The following is a 20,790-nucleotide window of genomic DNA, read 5'->3' on the forward strand; positions in this document are numbered from 1 at the left end:
GCAGGAGACTCAGGAGCGATGCCCCACTTGTGTATTGTACATTTGAGTGGTGTTGAAGTTTCTGCAGCCTGAAAATGCCTGGACTATTTATTGTGTATTCGCATTTGACCAGAAGTAGCTGAAGGTAAATGAGGGACGCAGGTGGCGCTGTGGGTTAAACCACAGAGCCTAGGGCTTGCCAATCAGAAGGTCAGCAGTTCGAATCCCCATGACGGGGTGAGCTCCCGTTGCTCGGTCCCTGCTCCTGCCAACCTAGCAGTTCGAAAGCACGCAGTGCAAGTAGATATATAGGTACCGCTCCGGCGGGAAGGTAAACGGCATTTCCGTGTGCTGCTCTGGTTCACCAGAAGTGGCTTTAGTCATGCTGGCCACATGACCCAGAAGCTGTGCGCTGGCTACCTTGGCCGATAAAGCGAGATGAGCACCGCAACCCCAGAGTCGGCCACGACTGGACCTAATGGTCAGGGGTCCCTTTACCTATTTTAGCTGAAGGTGCAGACTGAATGGGTGGAAAATGACACCCCTTCTGTCCTCAAATAGATGGCTAGTTCACCTTTTGCAGAGAGCCTCCTCCATAATCTTCATGGATGAGGAACCATTATTTTCAACCCAAAGTTCACATTCCTTCATGGACTACCTTCTTAAGGTGTTGTACCACAGATGGGCAGGGTCAGAGACAAAAAAACTGAGTGGAGCAATGGATGTGGACTTGACATCATAGGCTACATTCCTGTCAGACAAAAGCCAGAGATTCTCTTCCACCAAATTAAAAAAACCACACCCAAACTGTTCTGCACACATTATGGCAAACTCCAGCTAAGTTGGTTAGAGCATGGTGCTGATAAGGCCAAGGTTGCCAGTTTAATCCTTGTATGGGACAACTACATATTCCTGCATTGCAGGGGTTTGGACTAGATGATCCTCAGGGTACCTTTGAAGTCTACAATTCTATGATTCTACATATATTATGTCATCTCTAATATATGTGGGCAGGGTTCGAGGTGTCTGTTGTTGTTAGTGTGGTAAAATTCACCGGACGCTGGAGTAAGAAGATGGAGAGAGGAACCTCTGTATGCTTAACATGCTATTGAGTTGCTAGGTGACAGAGCACAGCCATAAAAGGGGAAATTGGGGAAACAGGGATAGGCAACTAGCAGCCCGAGAATCCCACCTGCCCACCCTCCTTGAAATCCCCTGTCCTAAGGACTCTCCCCTTATTATACCAGTCACTTACTCTCACCCCTGTAAGAGTCAAGGCACTGGCCTAAAGGAGGTGCTACATTGAATAAGGAGGTGGGTTCAAGGATGTAACAGATAGAACCTTTGCTGCAGTTCATGCTGCTAGCAGGAATTCCATAATCCTTTTCTGTTATGAATGCCTAGTGGGTGCGTAAGCCTCTGCTGGCATTCACAATAAGGAGGACTGGGTTAACAAGCTTTTTTTGCCAATATTCTAGCTCCAATGAGAGCCAGTCAATAGGCAGAGCTGAGAGCGCCATGAGGCCCTTCGACCTTTGCTCTAATGCAAAATATGTTTAAAAGTTTAGTTATTGACCTAACTGTTGTAGACGGCTTTCTGCTTTTCACAGAAAATGTTAGACTTACCTCCTGATCCTAAAGACATTGACCATGATTAGAGAAAGCTGGGTGTACCATCAAAGCCAATGGTGTTTAAGTGTTTGGTGGTTCACTGTGGCCTGCAGTTCTGTGCACACTTGCCTGAGCACTATTGAATTCAAATGTGATTGCCTCCTGAATATGCATATATAGGTTTGAGGTTTTAGTCCTACTAATTTCAGCAAATTAGTAGGTGTGAGTGTTTGCATAGTCTGAGTTTCCTTGAGTTAGGTGATCATGCAAATTTGTACACAACCACCCAATAATATTGGCTTCTCGTTTTAGGCTATATTCAGTTCAGGCATGTAAACTGAAGGCTGCATGAAAGGCTAAAAGAAGTTCTTGTTCCATTCTTTAGATATAATAAGTGTATATAATTAATACATCTGTTTTCAAACACATCCAATAGAGAAGAAAACCAAATAATGAGCCAGAACATATTCGTATTATACTCTTTATAGGCATTTTCCTTTTCCCCCTTCAGTTTCAAAATCTTTGGTCTGATTGTCAACAAACAACTGTACAGGCTACATCCTTATTTTATGGACTGGGAAGTTAGCCAGGATGGGTTATAGATGGTCTTCTGCTATATTCAAAAAATTATACCTTTTCATAAAGGAAGGGACTAACGATAGCAAGTTCTTCCAAAATCAAGGTAGATGTAGAGTGGATAGGTGAGCTTTTAATTTTTGTGCTCTGCTCTTCCTGCTCAACTTTTTCAGGTAGCTGACAAGAAATCACAAAATGCTGGATTTGAGACCAAAGAGAGGATGACTTGGTGAAGCAGTCATTTTAATTTTAACCAGTGCCACAACCCAATAGGCAACACAAATTTGGGATGAAATGGAAAACAAAGGGAAAGTCAAGTGAATCTCTGTTCCACAGGTGTGCGGTGTGTGGAATGTGCTCTGCCAATCTTCAAATGAAAGGTGTTAGTTGTGCACAAAGTATCACAAGGGCAAAACGGACCAAGCTATCTAAATCAGGATAGACAACAACCCCAAGGCTGGATTGATTCCCAGTGGGTTTTGAATGGGTGCAACATAACCAGCGAGGAAGGCTGATATGGTCTAGCATAAGAAAGTTCGATTTAGAATCTGGAAGAGCTGGGTTCAAGTCTCACCTCTGTAGGTATTGTGTGTGGCTCTGGGTACATGTCTGCCTGAGCTGGGAATAACAGTGTCTTACACCACAGAGTTGTGGTGGTAGATGGGAAGTCACTCTGCAAGTTTAAAGTGCTGTATAAATGATAAATAGTGGTAATAATAGAAGCATCAGTTTTCTAGGTAAAGACTCAAAGGGCAATTTAATCAGGCCTCCTTAACTTATATTAGATCCAGTGTTGGGTGGGTTCCCCCCCCCCCCCAAACAGATGTGCTGAACATGGCCAGACAGGTAGCTGCATCTTCAGAGTCCCTTCTACCTTCCTCTTCAAAAATGTTTCTAATTAGACTCCTTTGAAAAGACAAATTTCACAAGTACCTTACTCAATGAGACCTCCAAATTGAGAAGTCGCTTCATAAAGGATCAACACTGGGGTGCGTGGGGGTGCGGGTGTACATGCAAAAATCTTATTCTTTATTTAGAGGTAGGGCTAATTCTGTTGAAATATTTCAGGGTTAGCCCACTCTGACACTTGACCATGGCAGCAGGGAATCTTTGAGGAAGAGTAAGGGGAATGGGACTTAAACAGGGGCAACTGCATATCGGAATCTCTTAGTTTTAATCATCTTTGTCTTTCGCTCCATGCTTCAGGATACGGGTGAACTCCACATAGTTGAAGTTGCCTTTCTTGTCAATGGGGGCCTCTCGATACATCTCATCCACTTCTTCGTCCGTGAACCGGTCACCCATGGTGGTGAGCAGTTCCCGCAGGTGGTCTTCATGAATGAAACCTATATGAATGGCAGAGATGATTGGGTGGGGGTGGAGAACCAAATGTGAGATTAGTAGAAGGTCACTTCTGAGGCGGCCCTCTAAGATAAATAATGTTTTGGCTTTGGCTGCTACTGAGTGTTTCTCAAGGGCTTGTGGGCCTATGTCCCACTGGGCAGACAAATTTTATTTGAAATAAAATAATCCACACCGGGCCATAGCTATTTCCTGCCTAATATTTAGGGTTTATTTTATTTTATTCATTTCCAAGCAAAGGGAGGTCAGTAAGCTTCTATCTCATGACAGTCTCCCTTCCAATAAGCATATCTCCTCACTTACTAAGGATTGAATCACTATTGTTATTTTGCTGGCAACAACAATGTACATAGTGCTTCACCGAGTAGTACAATCCAAAGGCACAGATCCCAGCCTCCAGGAGTTTACAGTCTGAACTGATTGTGGAGGAGGCAAGTGAGCAGAATGAAAGAAGGGAGAGCCAGCTGTATCCTTCCTTGGCCTCAGATATGTGTGAAGATTTCTGCTGACACACAGCAGCATGTTTGTTTGGCTCTAACTGCTGCCACAACCTATCTTAGACTATCCAGTTTGCAATGGAGAGGTGGTCTGCATGGAACATACCTGTGGCTTCCTCATCAAAGCAAGCAAAAGCATTGCGGATGACGTCTTCCGGATCAGTTCCATTCAGCTTCTCTCCAAACATGGTGAGGAACATGGTGAAGTTGATGGGCCCAGGTGCCTCACTCATCATGCCCTCCAAGTACTCATCCGTAGGATTCTTCCCTGAAAGGTACAAGTCGGATGAGAGATTAGTCCACGTTTGAAAGGCCCTGGCCCAGCAGAGCAATTCAAGCTCACTGCTTGAGCCCCACAAGATGTGACCACTGTGTTGCCTTCTCTGTCTGTAACCAGAGAAGAGAAAAATTGAGGGGTTGGAACTGGATTCACCTAGCAAAGCAGCAACAAGAACAAGGAGGAGGAGGAGGAGAATGTAAATATATTGGAATCCTCCATCCTTGCACTTGTCTCTTCAAGATTAATTCTTGTTCTGGCTGTACAACAATGCTTTTTTGGTAAGCATTTGTCTTTACACCAGGAATGGGGAACCTCTTGCCACCCAGATGAGTTGGACTGCTATTTCCATCAGGGATGATATGAGCTGCAGTGCAATCCTATTCAAAAGTATGTTCCACTGAGTTCAATGGAACTTGCTTTTAGGTAAGTGGGCACAGGATTGCAACCTCAGTTTGTACTCGTGTACAAGATATGGATGATAGAAGGAATCATAATGATGGGAAGTGTCCAAAAGTCTTAACAGTATGCTCAGTCCAGGTCAGCTGCCTTGACTGTATCCTAGCAGTGTGAAGTTTGCTCCTTCTCTGCAAGGGATTCGTAACAGAAACCTGAATATAAACATTTCTTAGTGGCCTAACTAAACCAGGGCAATAAAACACCCCTGTGACCTTATCCTCAAAGGTGAAAGGGCCCTTTGCTCACGAAGAAGACAAGTTTCCTAGGAGCTTCCCTGGAAATGGCCTATAAAACCAGCTCCTGGGGTTATGGCTTAGTTAGGAGACAAGCATGGTGAGTCAAAATGCAAGATAGCAAATCAGGAACGGCTGTCTGAAAGGGGGAAAATACCCTGGGAGGAGGGAAATACTGCCAAGTCAGGATGACTTAGTACTCCTGAATTGCTCATCAGTCTCTACATTAAACCAAGATGTACTTTTATCTACCTAAGTGCCCTCTAGTGGTCATCTGTACAAATACAATGCTTAAAATAATTTAAAACTCTGAACTGTACTAATCTGATGACTACAGTACTTCCTGATTCCTCTCCATGCATTCAGGTGTTCTCTCAACCATTTTATTTCCTTGATTTATAGTCTCCACAACCTCTCTACTCAGGATGAATTTACTGGCCTTGAAATGAGCTTGACAATGGTTCAGTGAGTGTCCAGAATGCAGGCTGGCCTTTGTGATCTGGATATTCATAGAGGACCCTTTCATCCCACAACTGTCACCACACTGAGACTGAGTCTGCCTGGGGTGACTATAAGCCTGTCTGCCAGAAGCTGAATCTGTTCTTGTTTGTCCCAAAATCCACAATTTGGACAATCCCTTTTTTAGGACCAACCAGAAAGTCACAAAATAGTGACCATAATTTTGAGTTCTTCCTAATTCTTTCACAGGCTGGATTATGCAAAACAGAGGAGAACAAAATAAATAAACAACATGGCACCCATAAGATCGCAACTAGACTCAGGCTGTGTACATGCTATACATTTAAAGCACATCCCCACCCCACAAAAAGACAGTTTAAGCCTCATACAGCAACAGTTTCCAGCAGCCTTAGCGAACTATAGTTCCCATGATTCTTTGAGGAAAAGTCATATATTTTAAATGTGCTTTAAATGGATGTTGTGCGTACAACCTTAATTTGAATATGGATTGGATTGGATTAGTGTCTGCTAAATGCTGCTGTCCTCAGGTTGCACCTAGGATTCTGGGACGAAGAAGCAATGGCTGACCCCTATTTTGCAAAACACAAAGTCCAACAGTTACCCAGAACTGTCTGAAGCCTTGAGCAAGGGGGATGAGGGTCCCGTAGCTCCCCAAATGTTGATAGGCTGCAGCTCCCATCATCTCTCACCCTTGGCCATTTGAGCAAGATTTGCTTTGCAGAGTTGGTCAAGGGCTTCAGGCTTCCGAGTGACATTTGAGGTTAGCCCTGCCCTGCCTGATTTAGCAACTGTCCTGGGTTTCTGGGGCAGGGGGAGTTTCTGGGAATAAGAGGCTAGGCCTGGCCATCAGACTTCTTTCGGCTTGTTAAAATGAACACCAAGTTCTCCCACTCCATGTTGTTTCCTCTTAGTTTCAAGATGTGGATCACTGCCACTTGTGGGATCAGAGTTCATAGTTTAACCATGTGCGAAGAACTTTCTTTTGTCGATGCTGAATAATCCAACATTGCCTCATATTCCATGGCTTATTGCAAGCAGGGATGTTCTTTGATCTTTCAAATTTCAGCAGCACCCTGTGTGAGGCCAAAATTTGGTGGCCTTCCTCCTGCCCCACCTCTCACCTTCCTTTCTGTGTGTGCATTACATCACAGTTGCAATGCCCTGCAGCGCCCTCCTCAGCTCAGTGCCCAGTGTGGGTGAACCGGTCACGCTGCCCTAAATCTGCCTCTGCTGCAAAACTCCCACCCTACCTCCTGATTCACTGTGTAAAAGCCATGGCTCTTTCTCTCTCCCCCTCTCTCACACACAATGGAGGAGGTGAAGCAATTCCCAGAGGGATTGTCTATCAGTGCTGGCCACTGGCAAAAGGCAGTAGGTGGAGCCACAGCCAATAACCAACAGAGCCAAGGAATTCTAGTTTTGTCCCCATCCTCCGCCCTGTTAATCAGGGGCAGACTTTGGTCTTTTGAATTTCAGCTATACCCTGTGAGAACCTCAAATTTGGTGCGTGCCCCCGTCTCTCACCTTCCATTCTGCTCATTCCACTATGTCAGTGTTATGTACTGTGTTGAATAGGATCCCAAATGCAGCAGTCTGATTGGTCCTAGAACAATAGGATTCAGAATGCAGCAGTCTGATTGGTCCTAGAACAATGCAGCAGTATGATTGGTCCGCCGGAGCCACCCAATCCAGCTCCAGGTGGAAGTGAATCCGCAACTTGATTGGCCTACAGGAGAATCCCGGAATTAGCCAATCACGTGTGGCCCATTGTATAAATGATGTATATAAAGCAGATATTGTGGGGGAACTTTCATTCCTTGCTACTATGAGCTGAATAAAGAGCATGAAATCCACACTCAACTCCGAGTATATTTCAGTCATAGTCATGACACCCTGTGGCTCCTCCTAGGCTCAGCGCCCAGTGAAGTAGAACTGGTTGCGCTGCACTAAATCCGTTCCACAAGGGCATGTAAAATGACAGGCAGTGCCTGGAATGGCTGAAAGTAAGAAGGCAAGCAAGTGCAGGCTATCTGGGGGCAGAATGGAGTTGTTAGGAAAGTGCCTGACTCACCCCAATGGACCATCCTCTACTGTGATCCAGAGGGCAAGAATGGGTCTAAGGTGCCTCTAGGGCAACATGAGATTAAAGCAGGGGCCACAGGAGCCTCATCACTAATGTAAAGGTATTGGCACCATCATTACAAGATGAGGAACCAACATCTCTAGTTGCTTTGAGCAGATCAAGATCTTTGGTAGATGTCTGGCTGCTTGGCAGTAGCTTAGCAAAGGTTTCTGACACCCGGTTGTTTTAGCAACAGCAACAGTAAAACCACTTCCCCTAATTCAATTCAATTTAAATGTAGGCTTAATAAAACAAGCAAGCTAACTAACTATTTAACCAGCCTGGTCAATGGTTGGGAATCATGGGAGCTGTAGCGCAGCAACCTCTGGAGAGACAGAGGGTCCCCATCCCTGCCTTAAGACTATCTACTAAGTTCTTGACCGAGGTGAGATTGAAAGGGAGGGCTTTCTGGTTCACAGCTCACACTAATAGCCCCGGAGCCACGCCAGCTCACAATGAAATTGCATTTGACTCAATGCTGCTTTGTTACCGAGAGATGCCAGCATGTCATGCAGATCTTCCTTGTCTATGAATCCGTCACGGTTTTGGTCAATCATATTGAAAGCCTCCTTGAACTCCTGGATCTGCGACTGGTCAAACATGGCGAAGACATTGGAAGTCGCACGCTGAGGGCGCTTTTTGGTAGTCTTCGCCTTGGCCCGTTTGCTCGACATCTTGGTGGAGTTTTTGGAAGGGGACTAGGAAAAACAAAACAGACTGCTTGCTTACAATACTTCTTCTTTTAGCCTTTTTAAATATACAAAGTTTACAGACTATGGATGACATAATACATATTACAGTTGAATGTTCACTAATTTACTACCAGATCATCCTACATTAAATTTGTATCTTCACTATTATATAGCACAAATACAGATAATATGTTCTTTAAAATACTATTACCTCATTTTAGAAATATTATATCATTTCTATCTTGTAAGTAAGTAATCAGATAATTACTTTTGATAGCAGTGAAAAGGCTTTCAATAATAATATATATAATTATTAATTCTAACATGTTCTGATGTTCTGAATAAGGTAGATTGCCAATTCTCAAATCACTCACTGCTATCACTTTTGTGCCTACTTTCCTTTAAACATTAATTTCGTTATTTTAATAAACCATTTTCAGTTCATTGGAATTATTGGAGCACACGTTTAGCAGCAATTAATGTTTTAGCAGCAGTTAACAAACCCCTGACAAAATTGTGACTTTCGGGTCTTGTATCTTAAAAAAATATCCATGAAGAATTGTCAATGGGTTCATTTGTACATCCAGTTATTTATTGTGTGCACTCAATAACATTATCCCCAAAGTGCCCATTGAAACATTAGCCATGCATATTAATGGCACCTGTCTCTTCCTCTGCTTGACTTTTCTGGTGGGTTTCTCTCTGAGGAAAAAACACCCTAATTTCTTGGCACGCAGAGGATAATAATAATAATAATAATTTATTATTTATACCACACCCACCTGGATGGGTTTCCCCAGCCACTCTGGGCGGCTTCCAACATAATATTAAAATACAATAATCTATTAAACATTAAAAGCTTCCCTAAACAAGGCTGCCTTCAGATGCCTTCTAAAAGTCTGGTAGTTGTTTTTCTGTTTGACATCTGGTGGGAGAATGTTCCACAGGGCGGGTGCTACTACCAAAAAGGCCCTCTGCCTGGTTCCCTGTAACTTGGCTTCTAGCAGCGAGGGAACCGCCAGAAGGCCCTCTGTGCTGGACCTCAGTGTCCGGGCAGAACAATGGGGGTGGAGACGCTCCTTCAGGTATACTGGACTAAGGCAATTTAGCCCCAAGAGATGCCACCATTATCCTGGCTGTGTAATAAGTGAGGGTGCTTCATCCCTGTTCCAATACACTACTCCTTCTGTATTGATGATAGAAGCCCTTTCCTCCTTTCCATCTGGTTGCCCTAATGTTTAATCATTTCACATTTTGGAGATGTTATCTGAAGGATTTAAGATCTGATGCCACAATACTCCCCCCCCTCCCCCCGCTTCCCTGCCTTCAGCAAATGCTGCATTCTGAATCTCATGACTAAAACAACCATCTTCAAATGGCATCTTGAAGAGTTTTGGTAAACTATTCAAATCTTTGTATTGCGAATACCATCCAAGGCAAGCTGGGAATCCATTTCTGAGCTTCTGCAATAATAATAATAATAATAATAATAATTTATTTATACCCCACTATCTGGTTTCCCCAGCCACTCTGGGCGGCTCCCAACCAAATATTAAAAACACAATACAGCATTAAATATAAAAAACTTCCCTCAACAGGGCTGCCTTCGGTGGGATGGAGAGGTTTGCATCATGATGACACATTTGAGACATTTGAAAGCAACAGAAAAAGCATGCCTGCAAACAAATGGTGGCCCATTGCAATCACCAGCGTAAACTGTGTCCAGCCTTGAAACGAACCTGTGATGAAGACCACTTCCCATTCTTCGGACAGCTCACTGCACCAGAACTCACCATTGCTAGAGTGGGGAGAGCTACCCTGTGCATGCATATACATTGTTCCCATCTAGCCTAATGCCTGAGAGTTACCCAGGAAATTCAACATATGCAGCTATAGGGGATAGTGAAAGCCCTTGTTGTTCAATATCTGCCTGACAATCAGCTGTTAAAGATACACAAACCCATTGGGGGAGGGCAGATAAGGGAAAGAGAAATGGCAATGCTACTTGCTACTCATTTAGGTTCCAGTCCTAGTACACACATCTACCTGGGAGTAAGCCCCATTGAACTCAGTGGGACTTACTTCTAAGCAGATGTGTAGAGCATTACACTGCTGGCGTCTGATTTCTTAGGGAGACAGAAGCAATACCTTCAGAAACTTGGGGCAATTTCCCCCAGGAGATCCTTCCCTCTAAAGAACCAACCCTTAGCTAAATTGTCTTTCTTTGATTCTCTTTTCATAAGGACAGGCTTGCAAGTAAGATGCAGGCGCTGAGCCTATTCCGGAATAAGCAGGAAATTATCTGTTCCCAGCAGATTCTTAGCATTCCATTCCCCACCCGCTCTGTCTAGCCAGGCAGCGAGTGGCATGTGGATCTGTGCTCTTTCCTACAGCTAGAGCTTATTAGAGGCTCCCTCCCAGTTCATCAGAAGAAGAACGGGCAGGAATTTTAAAATATCTATATCTGTATTGTATATATGTACGTATGCCCATGTTTCTCACACACACACACACACACACACACACACACACACTTTAGACCTCACAGGAACATAGGCAGACCACTTACCAAGGCAGACCACTGGCAACATTTAACTCAGTAATTGTCTACACTGACTTGCAACGGCTATCCAGGGTTTCAGGCAGGTAACATTCCTAACCTTAGCTGAAGCTTACAGGGATTGCACCTTCTGTGTGCTAAGGTCTGCCACTAGCTGCAGCCTTTCTCCACTCAGGGCTTGGACTAGCTTGCTCCATTCCTGGGATAGCTCAGTTGGTAGAGCATGAGCCTCTTCATCCCAGGGTTGTGGGTTCAAGTCCCACATCGGGCAAACGATTCCTGCATTGCAGGGGGTTGGACTAGATAACCCTCGTGATCCCTTCCAACTCTGCGATTCTGTAATTCTCAGGCAGGACTGGTTCAAGGCACATTTTGCTGCTTGAAGGGCAAGATGGCACCCCCAGTCCAAATGCAGACTGGACCAGCAATTGTATCTTATATAAATACTGGCAGGAAGCCAGTTAAGGCCAGTGGGTGGAGCCAGGGGGTTCCAGCCAAGGGGTTCAGGAGAAATAGCCAGGAGGCTGCTGCCTCCTTCCCCAAGCATTTGCTGGCTGAGACAGTTGCCTCACTCTGCCTAATGGTAGGGCCAGCCCTGCTCTCAAGCTTAGTCAGTGTCTGGAAGACATGACACAACAATTTCCTTCCCTCTCCAGAAACTGCCATGGCAAACTAAATTCAGGTCTGCTTATGTCCAGTTCCATGCTGCCAGAGAAGCTTAGTAGTGTGTGTGTGTGTGTGTGTGTGTGTGTGTGTGTGTGTGTGTGTGTGTAAATCCCTTCCTGGTGGAAAGTGATGCGAAAGTACAGGCCTGATGCTCCTTTCTGTGCAACGCAGTCCTTTGTGGAAAAAACTCTCTCTATCTCTCTCTCTCTCCCCCTCTGTGTGTGTACCTGCTAAAGAGGCACACACATTCAAGGACTAAAAAATGTCCAGCTCCTTGTTCTTCTCTAACTCCAGGGAATTAATTTTTTTTATAAAACAACAACACCACGCATTTAGGTAGCTGATAAGAGCATGCCCAGCAGTTATGCTGGGAGTGAGTGTGTTGCTGTTTAGGAATCCTGAGAAGGGTAGATGAAGGGAGAGCGGGAGAGCAGCCCTGCCCCCAGACAATGATTGCCGAGCTCAAAGGCTAGCTTGTTAGCGCAGGCTAGGAGAGGAGCTCTTTTCTGCCAGCCCCAGGAAGACAAAGGGGGCAAGATGATTAGTTCAAGGCTTCGATACACCTCCCACTACAAAGAGGATAAAAGCCTTTTTGTCCTCCTGCCTGGAGTGGGACTTTACCCAACATTGCATTTGTCACCAGCTGCCTCCTTTCCATTAGCCGTATCACAGAGGAACTTGCAGGGAGCAGAAGCCAAGAGCCAATAAGCGATGGGAACCCTTCCTGCATTCCTTAGGGGCTGGGTTTGGGGGACCTGCACTACTGCAGTCCCTCTTGAGAAGCAGGTTCCTCCTTCAGAAACACACTCAGGCAGAGGTTCCAAAGGCACAAACAGGTGCCATGGAGGCAGCTGTTCAGAGTGCATCTGGGATCACGCGCAGACATCTTTCTCCCATCAGTCACAGAGGAAACTCAGGGTGCAGTCAGATTGGGTGTCAGTTGTAGGATTGGTGGTCCCCCTCAGGCATGGAATTTTTTTTTTTTAATGCAGCATCAAAATGCCACCCTCACACTTTTAATCTGGATTTCACCCATTCCAGGAAAAATCCATTTAAGTTGCCAACAACCAGTTTGCAACATCTGAATGGTTCATTTACAGTACAGTGGTACCTTGGGTTAAGAACTTAATTCGTTCTGGAGGTCCGTTCTTAACCTGAAACTGTTCTTAACCTGAAGCACCACTTTAGCTAATGGGGCCTCCTGCTGCTGCCGTGCCGCCGGAGCACAATATCTGTTCTCATCCTGAAGCAAAGTTCTTAACCCGAGGTACTATTTCTGGGTTAGCGGAGTCTGTAACCTGAAGCGTATGTAACCTGAAGCGTATGTAACCCGAGGTACCACTGTACTGTATTAAGCTTCTGTCTGGGAAGCACCCAGAAACACATTTTGTTTTTGTATCACTACCTTGATTTGTCTCCAGCTCTCCAGTATCCCTGGATATTTCCTACTGAGTCGCAGATGACACAGATCCCATCCAACAGGCTGGGGCCGATGGGAGCTATTGTCCAACCATATCCAGAGGCCCGCATGTTCCCCTATCTATCCTTGGATCAAAACAAGTTTGTGCTAAAGATGAGATTCTAATCAGGTCTCCACTAGCTCTCAATACTTCATGTGCATAACGTTCAAAATAAAGTAAAACGTTTTCAAAAAATAAAATAATATCTTTCGTCAATACTCCATATAAGCAGGTATCTCAACTCAGCTTGACCTATTCTAAATGACCTGCTCCTGGCTACAGGACAAGTATTTTCTTCTGTCAAATGGAGAATATAAATGATACATCTCCCTGATAAAAAACACTGGCTGCATGAGAGCAGCAGCATAGCTAGCTGCTCGGGTGCCTGGGGTGGCGCGCGCGCCCTGCAGCTGGGGTCAGCACAAACCACCCATGGGGCAGGGTGAGCCAGGGCAGGGCACGCTGTGTGGAGCCTCTCTGCAGCCTCCCCCTCAGCTGTAGGGCGGCTGAGGCAGTGGGCAGACGCAAGCCTGAGCTGCTTGAAAAAGTACCGTGGAGCTTGCAGGCAGTCCACTCGCTGCCTCCCTAATCAGGAGAGACAGGAGAGACATGTGGCTCAGGAATGCTGCAGGCCCCGCAGTGTGATGCCCAGTACCCCCCCTCACCTAGCTACGCCTCTGGATTAGGCAGATTCATGGAGGAGAGGGCTGTTGGAGGCATAGGCGCCGACTCCATGGGGCCTGAGGGGGCCCGAGCCCCCTCAAAAATTCGTTTGGGGGGCTCCGCCCCCCAATAATTTAAGAAAATTATTACCGTAAATTTCGCTCTATAACACACAGATTTTTTCTCCTAAAAAGTAAGGGGAAATGTCTGTGCGTGTTATTGAGCGAATGTGTGGTCCCTGGAGCTGACTCGCCGGAGCGCAGGGGCAAAAATAGGCAAAAATCAGGCAAAAATAAGATCGGGCGGTCGGGCGGAGGGAAGGCGGAAGCTGCTGCTTTCCTGCATTCTGCCTCAGGGTCTTACTGCCCACCCGCTTCTGTTGCTGCGTTTGCTCAAACTCAACAAAGAGCAGGGAATCCCCTGCCCTCCTGGCAAGCAGAGGGTTAAGGAAAGGAACGAGTCCTTCCTTCTAATTCTTTCCTAGTCACACTGCGTGCAGGCTCCAGCCCACCACCTCCTCCTTTCCGTGCTCTAGGGATGCAGGTGGGAGAGAGAGAGAGAGGGCTGGCTTGGGGGGGGGACTTTTGCCTTCCTTTCCTCCCCCCCACCCCGTTAAACTCCTCCCCTGCATTCTTAGCCAGCTGCTTCTCCGCACACCCCTCTTGTGCTTCTTGTCCCTTCTGTGTTTTTCCTTCCCTCCCCATTTAAAACGTGGTGACAAAGCACGGATCCACATGGATCCTCAGGATTTTTGCATTGGGTCACCCCAAATTCACCATCAGATCACATAGCATGTCCATGGCTACATCTTGCACCAAAAAAATCACGCACCCACTGTTGCCTAGGGTCACAGTGGTGCAAAAACGTGGTTACAAAGCATGGATCCACATGGATCCTCAGGATTTTTGCATTGGGCTACTCCAAACTCACTGTCAGATATTAAAAATCTTTATAAAATAGAGAATTAAATACATACGGAATGTTAAATTTTCAGTTTTGAAATATTAGTACTAGTTTAGTACTGTATTTCTATATTACTATAGTACTATATTAGTTATTTTCAAATACTTAAATATTTTTAGGGTGTAAGACCCAATTAAAGCCCGTTATTTACATACAGTATTACAGTATTTACATACAGTATTAGGCATACTGTATTAACTTTATTAACTGTATTAAAGCATTAACTTTGAGATATTATATTTATTTAATGAACCCTCAGCCTTATTCAAAGTAAGCTTAAATTAGCTATTTCACTTATTAATCAAAGTGCTATTACTGTGCGACAGCAATATTTTATGTTTTATTCTTTTAATGATAGTTTAGGATTTATTTAAATATCATTTCAGTCTTTTCAGAGCTATATATTCACTGCTCTGTAATAGTCTATAAGCATAATTGTTACTGTAAATTAAATTAGCTTTTTACGAAAATACCGTGCGTGTTTTTGTTTTGTTTCTTTTTTCAAAGCCAAAAAGTGTTTCAGGCTTGTCGAGTTTCCCGGAGTGTGGAGTTATAGAGAGTCGAGTTTTCGGGGTTCTAATGTTGATCATATGACTCTAAAATACTTTAAAAAAACTTTAAAACTCACTAATTTTCATCTAAAATTTAGAAAACTTCCCGGGGCAGGACCCCGGTATGGCCCCCCCCCAATATTTTTTATAAGTCGGCGCCCCTGGTTGGAGGCTACTAGCCATAAAGGCTATGCTCTGCCTGCAAAGTTGGAGGCAGCAATGCTTCTGCTTTCTGGAAATCACTCGAGGGGAGAGTGTTCCTGCTTTGGCGTAGGAAGGGGCGTGTGGTGGGTGCGGGAGTTATTTTTTCAAAAACACATATTTTTGCCATTTTGTCATCCCCCTCAGTGATGACACCCAGGGCGATTCGCACCCACCGCACCCCCCTTCCTACGCTACTGAGAGGGCTCATTTGCTTTTACCCATCGAGAAGACCTGGACCAGCCTTGGCATGCAGTAGGGTGAATTTACAGACAATAGCTGAGGTGGAGGAGGGATAGATGAAGGCAGGAATTGGCACCTGAATAGTGCATCAATGCTTTATTCTTGGGGGAAAAAAAAGAATAGTGACTGCAGCAGGGCAGGTGGCCCCATTAGGACTTGGCTTCAGGGAGTAAAATGTCCTGTGCTGGCACCCAAAAGAACTTGCATGGCCCTGACGGTATCAGTATACTGGGCTTCCCCCCCCCCCCCCAGGTTAGATGCTGATTTTGCAGTGGTGTTGCAAGCCACTGTTTTGTTCTGCCTTTGTTGGACTGAAGTCATAGGCCTGGGATGTCAGGAATTTGACCTGTTGCTTTTGCAGCTGAGACAAAAATAAATCCACGGTGAGCTGAATTAAGGCCAAAGAATATTATTTTGCAGCAGGATTTTGGTATACCCACATGAGCAGGTCAAGAGCACCATGTGAGGTTGCAAACTCAAAATGACACTGAATTGGCCATTCACTGCTGCAGCCACTCTCTTTCCTTCCTTTCCTTTCCCTTCCCTTCCCTTGACCCATCTGTACACTTCACTCAATGGCAGAGCACATTTTCTGCATGCAGGCAGTCCCAGCTTCAATCTCCAGCATCTCCAGGCTGCGAGAGAGCCCTGTCTGAAATCCCAGAGACCTGTGGCCAGTGTACACAACACTGGGCTGAATCAACCAATGGTGTCACTCAGCAAAAGGCAGTTTCCCACATTCCTATTTTGGGGGTGACAGGGGAGGGATAGTGAACTTGTGGTGGGCAGCAGAGAGGGTCCGCATGGGCTGCATATAGCCTTTGGGCTGTGAGCTGCCCTCCTGTGTCCTAGAGATTTGAACCTCCATCAGACATGCTGTTCACCACACCATCTCTCCAGATATACACTGTACGGCAAAGTGCATTATGAAGAGAGACTCTGTCTGTGTGGACAACCCTGCGTCGAGGACTGCGCCATTCTTTATTGCAGCGCCCATTATACACAGACCCAAGAGACTGATTTATAAAACCCTTGTTTACAAATGGAACACATTTGAATAGGGTGGAAAGGGTGAAATGGCTGCTGAGCGACACCGATGACTTTGTTACTTATAAAGTAGCACTCTATGCGCTGGCAACTAAGAAGATCAGGAGGAAGGAACTAGACAAAATAGCGATCAACTGCAAAGGGGATTCAGATATTTAATTTGGCACATCTTACCTGAGAATCTTCTGCTATTCTATTCTATTCAATGCAACAAATAATTTTAGTAGCCGTGACTGTGGTTTTATTGTATGTCTGTGCCCGATGATTTTTATGGTTATTGTTCTTTTTTCTGGGGTTTTTTTTTTGTTCTCCTTCTGAATGATGCCAAGGCCTATGGCTAGTATAATAAAAAGTTTAATTGGAAATTGTTTAAAAATCTGCTTCTGTGGAGTTAGGACACTTCATCCCCACCCCCTGGGTATCCCATTGCACACCAGGCTATTATTATTGTTGTTATTGGTACATGTATTCATTCAGTAAATGCCCCCTTCCCTGCTATCTGCCCAGATAAAGGACCCCTGACCATTAGGTCCAGTCGTGACCGACTCTGGGGTTGCTGTGCTCATCTTGCTTTATTGGCTGAGGGAGCCGGCGTACAGCTTCCGGGTCATGTGGCCAGCATGACTAAGTCACTTCTGGCGAACCAGAGCAGCGCACGGAAATGCCGTCTACCTTCCCGCCGGAGCGGCACCTATTTATCTAGTTGCACTTTGACATGCTTTCGAACTGCTAGGTTGGCAGGAGCAGGGACCGAGCAACGGGAGCTCACCCCGTCGCAGGGATTTGAACCGCCGACCTTCTGATCAGAAAGACCTAGGCTCTGTGGTTTAACCCATAGCGCCACCTGCGTCCCTTACCTGCCCAGATAGGAACTGCCTTATTCTGAGTCATACCATTGGTCCATCTAGCTCAATACTGACTCGCAGCAAGCCTGCAGGGTTTCAGACAAGGAGTCATAGAATCATAGAGTTGGGAGAGACCCCAAGGGTCATCAAGCCCAAACCCCAGCAAGGTAGGAGTCTCTCCCACCCCTACCTGGAGATGCCAGGGATTGAACCTGGAACCTTGTACATGCAGAGCAGATGTTCTGCCACTGAGCTATGACCCTTCCCCTCTGATGATGGACTGAGAAAACCTCATAGTATGGCAGTGGTGTGTCATAATTCTTCAGATCAATGTCTTTCCTTGCTTTTTGTTTGGCCTGCAATGGGAGGATGGGGTAGACTCCAGAAAAGAGCCGTTTCATTTCTGCTCCAGACCCACAAAGCCAGCTGTGTGGACTGCACAGATCACTGTCAACAGAGCTCAGTTGCTTCTGGGGATCAGCCCTGGAATTGCTTTTCAGTGTTTCTCTTGACCTTTGAACATGCAAAGTAGTAATAAAAAGGGCCCTTCTGAGCATGTGCAGAGTGCATGAGTAAGCAAACATCCCTCACAGCCAGCCAAGATTCTACATTTAGGGGAGGACTAGTGATGAGGTCTTCCAGGGGTGTACCTGAGGACTCTTTTAAGGGTGCCCTCCGCTAGAAGATTATTTGTTTAATGTCAGGTATATCAGTTCAACGTGAAACACTGATTGTGCTGATCACTAGAACATACAGTAGCAAGTCAGACCACTGGTCCATGTAACTGACTGCTGACTTGCAGCAGAGCTACACTGACTGGCATTCCCAGCCCTGCACTGGAGCTGCCGGGAACTGAACCTGCAACCTTCTGCAGGCCAAGCAGTTGCTCTGTCACTGACCTGTGAGGCTTCCTGCTGCTAGGCTGGGTGACAGATTCTGGAGACAAGCAAATGGGTCCTGTGCAACCCCAGTGAGCTTGACTCTCGCTTGTTCCAGTATCAGTTGGCATTTCTTTCTCTGAAACACATTTTCCCGTGTTGGGGTACGGGGGGGGCTGTCGCTTGCAGAGGATGGGGAGTTATGTTTTGGGGATGCTCTAACTCCAGATTTCTTGTATTGAGAAGGTGAACAGATAGACTACAAGACATTGCTTTGCTCTCCTGCCCAGGGTGGGGGGTATGCTGGAAGTTAGGGAAACCTTTCAAAAAATCAAGAGATGGCCACATCACATCCCACAGCTTGTGTACTTCTTGGGTAAACTTCAACCGTCTTCCCAGACTTCTAGTTGTTTGGAGTTGAAAGAATTGTAGTCCGAAACATCAGGAGGGCTCTGCATTGGGGGACAACGCTGCTATGCTCAAGGCAAGGTGCTTAAGGAGTGGCAAAAGTGGACCCCACCCCACCACTAAGAGGCAGTGAGGTTGTTGTTGTTTAGTCATTTAGTCGTGTCCGACTCTTCGTGACCCCATGGACCAGAGCACACCAGGCACTCCTGTCTTCCACTGCCTCCCGCAGTTTGGTCAAACTCATGCTGGTAGCTTCGAGAACACTGTCCAACTATCTCATCCTCAGACAGTGAGGTGCAGTGGTTAATGTGTTGAACCTGCGCTGCAGAAACTCAAAATCAAATCCCTGCTCAGCCATGATGCTCACTGTGTGGCTCGGGACCAGTTTCTCCTCCCATCTCCTCTCTCTTTTCCAGCTTAACCTAACTGACTGGATTGTTGCAGTGGTGTAATGGAGGGCGAGGACTGTGTATGCTGCCTTGAACAATAAGGAAACCAAACTTCCTCAGTCTGGAGCACTGCTGATGCATTGGGCCACAGCTCCCATGGAAGTACGGCAACGGGGCTGCTGGGAGTTGTAGTTCAAAACATCTCCAGGGGGGCACCAGCTTGGGGAAGGCTGAAATAAATAACCAGAAACCTTCCCTTCCTAGAGTCACTATCTGTAACTTCCCTTCCTAGAGTCACTATTCCTCATACACCTCATGCGTCTTGAAACCAGTAGGCAGTAAATTACCAGGGGAGGGCAGCTAGTTTCTTACAGCGAAAAACAACAGGGACTAGTTACTTTTGCCGCAGCAAAGACGACAGGGACTAGTTACTTCGGATTAATGAGTGGCTGGGTCATATGCAGCAAGTTATCCCGCATTCTCTCCCCTACCCTGGTCTTGACCACCCACCAACCCCGTCCTCACGGAACAAAGGGGAATCCAAGGAACGGCGCTTACCTGTCACACAGAAACTTGTTCCAAGCCGGCAGAGCAAAGCGCTTCCCCCACGATCCCCGCAGAGAAGGTGCGACTTCTAGCTGTGTTGTTTTCAATCGCCCTGGTCTGGAAAGAGCGGGATCGGGCGAACGAGGCGGCCAATGGAGCCGAGACTTTCCCCAAACGGTTCCCTCCCACCCCAAAGGATTTGGCCATACAAGGCGAAAGAATGCCGAGCTGTGCGGGTGGCAGCAGCCCAGCCGGGGGACGCGGGGCTGGGGACCGAGAGAAGAGGACGGCAAGCGGGGATTCTGCCTTATATAGATGAAATGATGTCCGGGCTGGGGAGGAGGGGAAGCGGGAGAAGCAACAGAGGCTTCGCGGTGCCGGGAGCAGCCGATGGAGAGGATGGAGACGCAGCTTCCTTTTTAAGGCTGCAAAGGACGCCCTTCCATACTGGTTGGGTGCAGGAGTTAAAACAAAGCTATTAAAGAAACTTTTAAAAGCCAGAAACTTCCTGGGCGCAGGGATCATTGGCATTTTTTTCTTTCCCCAACGCACAGCTTTTCCCTGCGCAGAATTCCAGCATTCCTGCTTTTTCCTCGTACGAAATAAAAGCATAGACACAGGAAAATCTCCCCCACACCGACTTTTCTTTTAATTTTAAGAGTTTCCTCTTCCACTCTACCCCTCCCTCCGCAGTTAAAGCAAACACCAGTCTCGGCCCCGCCCCCTTGTGGCGCAGGCTGGTATCGCAGCCGCGGTGACCTCGGGCTGCTTCCGCCCAGTCGAGGGACGCTGAACTTTTCTTTTCTTTTCCTTTTTTTGGTTGGGGGGGATTCACTTGCTAATCAAACATGCAGGAGCTCCGAAGAGGAGAATTGTATGACGCTGATGTTTTGCAGCACGCTTCTTGTTGCGGTATTTCCATCCATTGGTTACTTTTAAATTTTGAAATTAGAGGCTCCCTTACCCTCCAGTAGGGAACCTGGTGGCGCTGTGGGTTAAACCACAGAGCCTAGGACTTGCGGATCAGAAGGTCAGCGGTTCGAATCCCCGCGACGGGGTGAGCTCCCGTTGCTCGGTCCCTG

The 20,790-nt window shown here is 46.3% G+C and overlaps 1 protein-coding gene across 1 annotated transcript; it reads right to left on the reverse strand.

Moving 5' to 3' along the window:
• Positions 1–2,057: 2,057 nt before the first annotated feature.
• Positions 2,058–20,437, reverse strand: MYL9 (myosin light chain 9). The gene is made up of 4 exons (XM_083745904.1): positions 19,721–20,437; positions 8,087–8,294; positions 4,132–4,293; positions 2,058–3,512 (listed from the first exon to the last, which is right to left on the reverse strand). The coding sequence occupies exons 2-4, from the start codon at positions 8,268–8,270 to the stop codon at positions 3,340–3,342; spliced, it is 519 nt and encodes a 172-aa protein (XP_083602030.1). The 5' UTR covers positions 8,271–8,294; positions 19,721–20,437; the 3' UTR covers positions 2,058–3,339.
• Between the last annotated feature and the right edge of the window lie 353 nt (positions 20,438–20,790).

Source organism: Podarcis gaigeae (assembly GCF_964106915.1).
Source record: "Podarcis gaigeae genome assembly, chromosome: 6".
In the NCBI taxonomy this organism is placed as follows: domain Eukaryota; kingdom Metazoa; phylum Chordata; class Lepidosauria; order Squamata; family Lacertidae; genus Podarcis; species Podarcis gaigeae.